The sequence below is a fragment of the Bidens hawaiensis genome, unplaced genomic scaffold (genome assembly GCF_021521415.1).
Source record: "Bidens hawaiensis isolate Kalapana, Puna unplaced genomic scaffold, B.hawaiensis_p1.1 tig00023051_1, whole genome shotgun sequence".
Taxonomy (NCBI): Eukaryota; Viridiplantae; Streptophyta; class Magnoliopsida; order Asterales; family Asteraceae; genus Bidens; species Bidens hawaiensis.
In genome coordinates this window covers 296502-304645 of record NW_027493604.1, presented here as the reverse complement: position 1 = coordinate 304645, position 8144 = coordinate 296502, and the positions used below count along the sequence as shown (strand labels likewise).

The following is an 8144-nucleotide window of genomic DNA, read 5'->3' as shown; positions in this document are numbered from 1 at the left end:
TTGTGTTTGTATGGATGATTTTTCTACACAATGGGAAGGTTTATCTGAACCAATGTGACACTTGTTAGAAAGGTTTTATCTGAACCGATGCAACTTTTCTACTTTAGGAATCTCATTCCAAGGAGAGTCCATATGAAAATACACTACTAAAAATGTCTAAACAACTTTAAAAGATTACTACTTCCATATTTTACATGGGTCCCATATTTAGAATCTTTTGGCAAGTATATAAACCCTTCAAGTTTCAATCAAGAAAAATCACCAACTCAAACACAATCATATATCACTCTTTTGTTTGTGCTATTTTGCTTCACTCCTCCATTACAAGATCAACATACTCTCAAGGTTAGTACTAATTTCTTAATTAATAGATTTGTATTTTTAGTAATTTTGAAAGGAAATGAAATGTGATTTATTGTTCTTTTGTTAATATTTTCAGATTCTAAAACTTATAACAAGAGAGAATGAGCAGTGGAGATTGGATGTGTGCTGCATGCCAACATTTGAACTTTAAGAAACGTGATGCATGTCAAAGATGTCAGTGTCCCAAATTTGCAACCCCTGATGAGGTTTCATCTTATGGGATGAATAGAACGGAAGTCTTGGCCGGCGATTGGTATTGTGCTACATTCAACTGTGGGAGCCACAACTACGCTAGTAGGACCGCTTGCTATAGATGTGGGACAATAAGAGATTATAGTGCTATGATGGCTGCTTCAACCGCAACATGTTATGGCTATGATGCTAGTGCTGTTCCAGGGTGGAAAACCGGAGATTGGATTTGCAATAGGTATAAATAATAAAGATTCTCAAGTGACACAAGTTATATACTTAGTTATATGCTAAATGTTACTTAATCTAATGTGCTCATTTTTATTTTTTGAAGTAGATTAGGTTGTGGGGTGCACAATTATGCTAGCAGAATGGAATGCTATAAATGCAAAGCATCAAGGAGTAATTGAGGTAATTAAACTACTTCTCATTAGTTTTGTGTGCTTGGTAACTTTTTTCTTTTCTGATTAATGTACAAAGATTTTTTTTTTTCAGGATGCAAAATGAATTTGAGGAAGGCAATCATGTGCTTCAATGACCAACTTAATTTCTTGTTTCTCTTTGTTTTTTAATTGTGCCTTCTTAAGTAGTGTTCTTGTTTTTTGCTTTAAAGATCGCTAGTTTATGACTTTATGTTCAGTGTAACCTCTTGTTACATGAAGCTTATGGAACCGTTCATACCTTTAGATTGTTCACATGTTTATACATATTTCAACTCTCTCTCTCTCTCTCTCATAGTTTATCAGTCTTTTTTTAATCTTGAGAACTTGTTACATCGAAACTTATGATACATCAATACTTTGCTAACCAATAGATCAAGTAAATCGCAATTTGAATCGACATATGGCCTTCCGGTGTAGTCAAACTTTCTTGCAAGAAACTTATAAATCCCCACAAACTTTATGCAAATTTCTTGTATTTATTTTTAGTTCTATTAGCTATCTTCTTTTATTTCCGGTTGAAGATTTTTTTGGTTTCTAATATAAACTATGAACGTTTTTCTTTTTTTTTTAATTATGTTATCATTCCACTTTTGCATGTTATCACTCCCCCTTCAATCAATTAAGCAATCTTCTTCTTCTTCTTCTTCTTCTTCTTCTTCTTCTTCTTCTTCTTCTTCTTCTTCTTCTTCTTCTTCTTCTTCTTCTTCTTCTTCTTCTTCTTCTTCTTCTTCTTCTTCTTCTTCTTTATTATGCATGCATGGTGTAAGATCTTCTTTACATGAAGCTAATGTCCCTAAAAACTTTGTTGTCTTATCTTAATGCTCATTCTCACACAAACACACCAAGAACACACGTCTCTGAGCATCAATAATTTTGTGACCTTCGGTCCATCCCGGAATATGAATCATAACTGACAAGAAAACCATTGATATATGCTCAAGATTAATTTGATAGAACTTCAATGGGACCGATCGTGGACCACCATTAATTTCTGCCAATTTTTAATCCATAAAAAACTAAGAATAAAATTTAAAAGTATCTGATAATAGATGCCAAGAAGATCTATTGCAACGGAAACTATTCGCAAGCTACTTGAAATTAACTCATTAAAAGAATGAATGGAGCTTGAGCTCATTTGATATAAGGCTCAAGCACAAGCCCTAGCTACAAACACCAAGTTTGATGTGGTGCGCCTAAAAAAACCTATTATATATATATATATATATGTATTATAATATATAATTACATAAAGTTACTCCATATGTGTGAGATTAAAAAATTTAATAAGGATATATATAGTATAATTATAATATAACTATACATAAGTAACATAATTATAACTTTTAACTACATTATTGTAACTACAGATAATATGTTATAACTATACATAGTTATATTATGCTATAACTATAAATATAACTACACACAAATAATATAATTATATTATGTTATAATAAACGAGTCAAGTTCAAACGCTAGAAATAGAACCTAAAGATAATTGCTAAAATTTTCTTAAATAAACAAGTCGAGTTTAAGCTTAATCCGGTTAATTTCCACTAGCAATAACAATTTATTCCACCAGAATAAAAACAAAATACCTTCAATAATTTTGCATAGATAAGAACCTGATGCTACTTTTAATGAGTGCTTCATACATAACTGAGTCCATTTCATTTCCCCCCCAAACATGAACCCAAATCTCTTTGAAGGCAAAGCCTCTATTTATATACAATTAAACATCTTATTTCAATGATTCCTATATACATTGTTTTTCACTAGTTCAAAGAACTAAAGATTTTGTCTAGTATATATTATATTCCATCCAATGGTGGATTGAAGAAATAGATTCTACGATATTTCGTCGTGTTTTATTGTTCTTATGGTATTCGATTTCAATAGGAGTCAAGTGAATTCTATTTGTTCCCTAATATCAATCAAGATGAAATATTGGTTGAGCTTGGATCAAAAATAGAAGATTTAAGAGCATCATAACAAAATAATTATTTTTTTTTATATTGGACCAAAAACGTTACAATCATCAAGAAAAATATTGTTTTCTCAAAGGTGGTTCAATAAGAATATGTTATAATCCGTCTTAGAAAGACTATTTATGATTTAAACAAAACCTTTGGCGAATGATTATATAGAGGATTACGAGAATACCCTCAATGTGACAGCTAAGCCTTCAAAACAACCTCACTTCTTCTACAAAGAAATATAGATTTTTTTAATAACTAAAGTCTTAGACAATCCGTAGTGAAGCATTTTGGGCTCCATAACTCTCCCCAAAACACCACCCACACCGCCCCCTAAGTTTTGGTCAAGTTTTGGGTTGGAGAGTTATGTATATAACGCTTGTTTGTGAGAGAAAATGAATTAAGTGGTAATGATTGAATTAAAGTTATGGGCTTTTTAACACTACACCACTTTTTACAAAACTCTACAATGCTAACTAGACCGTCACGTGTCGCAAAACGTTTAAGTGTGGAAAGTTATGAGTTATGACTACGCATGGTCTTTTGCAACATCTTGATACCACTATGCAAATATAAATAACATCTAATGTATTTTTTTTTTTTGAAAGCGCCATAATCCCATTTTTCAAATATCACTATTTAGACTAGAGGTGCACATTCCGGTCAACCGGTTAATTTTCTAACCGGTTAATAATTTGGCAGAAAATAACCGGTTAGATTGGTTAATCGGGTCGGGTACTAACCGGTTTTGAGACAATAAACCCCTACCCGGTCTAACCGGTTTCGGGTGTAACAGAGCCGGTTAACCAGAAAATAACCGGTTTTTAATTAAATGATAAAAAATATCAGTTAACCAGTTCGGTTAACCGGTTTTTAACCGGTTTCGAGATCGATAATATAAATCGGTTTCTAACCGGCGGTTTTTACTGGTTAGTAACTGGTTAGAGACGGGCCGGTTAGAGAAACCGGTTACTAACAGGTTAGACTGTGCACCTCTAACTTAGACTAGGCACTATATCTCATAAGGTTGATGTCATGTTGGGCCTTCAAGACCGGTGAATGAAAGCTTATCTAAAGTTGTAATGCACGGACAAGGTTTTTTTAACTTAAATAAGTTAAAATTCATAAACTTGTCTACAATACATGTATTTATGATATAAAAATGAGAAAAGAAAAATATTATCTTATTTTGTCCAACTTAAGAGGTACATATAGTATTGGGCCTAACTACTAATTACTAACTAGGGTAAATGGGCCGGATCATTTCTAACTGTAACTAAGCAGGCTTAAGTGAGTTAACTTTAAATTTGGGCAGATTAGCTTCGGTTGCACTTGGGCCGTAGGCCTTGCAAGTATCATTAAGCTTGTGAATACATAATTTCGTTGGGCCGGTCCAGTTAAGCCCGTTCAAATAAATGAGTTAACGCATATTACACGTATTTAAGTAATTATTATCACATATGAACACATTAGCACACGTAAGTAGTCTCATATATTATGTGTGTGTATGTGATTGTTTATTTAAAAACATGAACAAAATTGGCTTGGATTTTTCGGGTGTTAGTGTTAGTGTGTTACAATATGCATGCTAGCAATTAGTAGAGCTTTATGTATCAGACATGATTTACATGATGTATTTGGATGATGCTTAGCGTACATATCTCCATACAGTTTTTACTTGTTGTGCTCCTTTTTTAACTTATAAAATAAAAAATATTTAATCCATTAATTTTTTCTCAATATCCCCCGTTTCATCATTGAAAAAAAATATATTTCAACGAAAATATTAAATAAAACGTATCCACGATATGTTTTTCTTTAAATTAAAATATTTCATTTTTGTGATCTAAGACAGTACAATATTGTATCCACTTCATAGTTCAAAACTAGGGGTGGGTGTGTGTCAAGTAAGAGAGGGATACATCTATGATTGTATATCAGTATTCAGCATAATAATCAATAATATATATGAAAGAAAACTCAAAAATTCTATTTGTTGCAATGTTGTCGTTCTCTCTTTTTATGGAAGCCATTAGATTTCTTGATTTTTAAATGAAGGTCTCTCATTGATTTAACCTAAATTCATGGGTATGGGTCTTATCAAAACCAGTAGCTCTTAAACGGGTTATAATATCTCATTAAATTAAAAATTAATCTTACAACTTATTTGATATGAAAATCCTATAAAATAGGGATATACTAAAATTTAATATCCAATTTAAAAAGAAAAATATATTATTTAAAATTAATAAACAATTTTATAGTAAAAAACATAAGCGGGTCATGGATCACCAAATCTAGATAGCTTTTAAACAGATTATAACATATCATTTATTTATGAAACCCTTTCATCATCAAATCCTAAGTATATTATTAAAAAATTAATATCCTATTTTATTTTTAAAAAGATAATATTTATAATTAAGAAACAATTTTATAATAAAGAAAATAAACGGGTAATGGGTATCACCAAACCCAGATAGCTTTTAAACCAGATTATAACATATCATTTATTTGTGAAACCATTTTATCTCAAATCTCAAGTATATTAATTATTAACACAATAAATAAAATTAAAATCCAAATATAAATATATAAATATTAAAAACAAATAATGTAAAACAACCCCCGTAATACGGGGGATAAAATCTAGTATTATATAACATTAGTACAAGTGTTGGTCACACAAAGCTGAAACCCCCAATGCCAACATATGTTATGGGAGTTACACAATCGTTGGTTGCTTCACTTTCATGTACTCTACACAAACCTTTATGTATCTATATGACTATATCTATCTATTGTATATAGGCCACTTTATAACTCCATATTTTGTATCTTAAAATAGGTTTCTCACTTTGATAAGATCAAGAATCTTGATCAATTCAAATTGTTGTCATTGCCTTCCATGGATGCAGCCGGAGCATAATCATAATCATCATCGTCGTCATCATCACCATCAATGGCGCCATGATCATCGTCATAGTGATCAGGATCATTATATATATAAGCATGATCATAACTAGGATTATCATGATGACCATGATACTCAAACTCATCATCATGTAGATTACACATCATGTTTAGACCATGAAGCATTTTCATCTTTGTGGAGAGAAAGATAAATTTGCTATAAAGTTTCTTCACTCTCAAAAGTGTAGTGTGTTTGCGGAATGAAAGGTACATAAACTGATAACTTAATATATAGACGACTCGAGAATGATACGAACGTGACATGTGAATAAGTTCAACGAGTCGTGTTCCATAATGTTCGAGTATCTCCTCACTCCGTCCACAAATTAAATCATAAAAACGAATATTTTTTCCTTTGCAATCTTTTTGATTTGCTAACTATACGCAAAATACTCTTTGCGTTGTGATCATGGCAGATTGTGCGGTTCCCGTGGGGAGTTGTGTGATACCGCTCGCTAAGTGTGTCGAGCACATGGAAAATTGTGCCATGTAGATGCCTTCTTGGCGCACTTTTATAGTTTTATTCACATTTACACAAACCGAACCGAAATTATAATTTACTTGCACAACCAAAAGGAGATTATATGATTCTGAAATGACAACATGATGCATCATTTGTCATATCTTAATGTGTATTGATGATATTAATTTAGTGAGCATATGCCATATATATGTTGATATATATATATATATATGTACATAGATGTGTACCCATGATAGTTATGTACAGTTTTTATTTAGTGAGCATATGCCATGATGTACTTGATTTATTGTACTTGATTTATAGTTATTTAATGATTTGAACTCTCCACCTCTTGGATAGAAGGGAGGCGCGCCTTAGCAACACGATGTCCCTTGAGGACAATTACAATATTTAGTTAAAGTATAGTTTAAATTTATTATTTATATTTAGAGTTATTCTAGAACTAGCGTCTTACCGGACCCGATTGTTGGCTAGTACGTGGTCTTTCATGAGTCCACAAGAAAATTATCGTTGCATACTAGTATAAGTTAAACTAAAAAAAAATGTTGAACATCATATGACATTTTATGAACACAACGGGACACCATATTCCGAAATCACCAATAATGTTATGTGGATGTAAAAATGAATGTTAACAAATACGAAAGCAAACTTTTAAAAAATCGTTTGTAAAACCGTCACGAACCCATATGTAGCCCTTAGTAAAATTATTTAGTAAAATAGTAAAAATAAATTAATTAATAATATTAGTTACATAAAATGGGTCGGGTCAAAAAGTCACCAAGAAGTCATATTTATCATTTTGTGTGTGTCTCCTTTAGAACACATCTAGTCATGAGTATAAGTGTGAAGTTATTAGCAAAGTGTGTGCCCTACATGTGAAATAAAATTCACTAGACACCTCAGCAACGCATGTACAATCAGAATAATTGCAACTTTGCAAGTACTGTTGGTAAAACATGACTACATGAGCATATGTCTACATTACTAGTTACTACATATGCCTGTAAATTAACCAAACAATAACGCAAACGTATAATCAAACAAATTTTCGCGTTCATGTCCGTTTATTAAGAAAACGGCTTCTTCATGTTCGTTGATGTTCGTCGAATAAAGCCTAAATGAATAGTTCATGAACGCAAACGAACAAAAACAATCAAACTTAAATGAAGGTAATAGAACAAACATAAACAAACACAAATGAACATGTTAATCAAAGATATATACATATATACATATACATAAACACATAATTTAAACAAGCCCCTTTTATGTTTATAAAGAAGGTAAATATACGAACATAAATGAACAAACATAATTTAAACACATAATTTAAACAAGCCCCGTTTATTTTGTTAACTAAGGGAAAAATATTGTTCATGTCCATTCGCTTCATTAAATGGCAAATTAGATTTTAATAATCTCACATTTTTGCAGTTGAATAATGATAATCATACCTCATAAAATAGTTGACACCGGCCCCACCTTTCACACTAATTGTTTTCATTGGATCTCTGTAAAAGATGGTTAATGCCGTTAAGTTTTTTTCAAATTCCAAACTGGCGTTTTAGGGCTTTTGATCAGAATAAGGACACAAGTCGATTAATGTAAAATTTATCACAAAACGGCGCTCTAAATGGCTTGATTATTTTTAATTTGAAGTTTAAACACCTGAATTGAAACATCGTTTCGTTGTTTGGAGCACCGTTTCGAGAT

The 8144-nt window shown here is 31.5% G+C and overlaps 1 protein-coding gene across 1 annotated transcript; it reads left to right on the top strand.

Moving 5' to 3' along the window:
• The first annotated feature begins 270 nt into the window (after positions 1–270).
• LOC143566793 (RNA-binding protein involved in heterochromatin assembly dri1-like) lies at positions 271–962 on the top strand. The gene is made up of 3 exons (XM_077053396.1): positions 271–345; positions 440–790; positions 890–962. Exons 2-3 carry the CDS (start codon positions 465–467, stop codon positions 960–962), a joined length of 399 nt encoding a protein of 132 aa, XP_076909511.1. The 5' UTR covers positions 271–345; positions 440–464.
• Positions 963–8144: the final 7182 nt, after the last annotated feature.

Bases quoted from the DNA above. Each gene is read 5' to 3' on its own strand.
- LOC143566793 (XM_077053396.1), top strand. From the start codon at position 465: ATGAGCAGTGGAGATTGGATGTGTGCTGCATGCCAACATTTGAACTTT. The intron at 791-889 runs GTATAAATAATA...TTTTTGAAGTAG, and splicing joins GGAGATTGGATTTGCAATAG to ATTAGGTTGTGGGGTGCACA.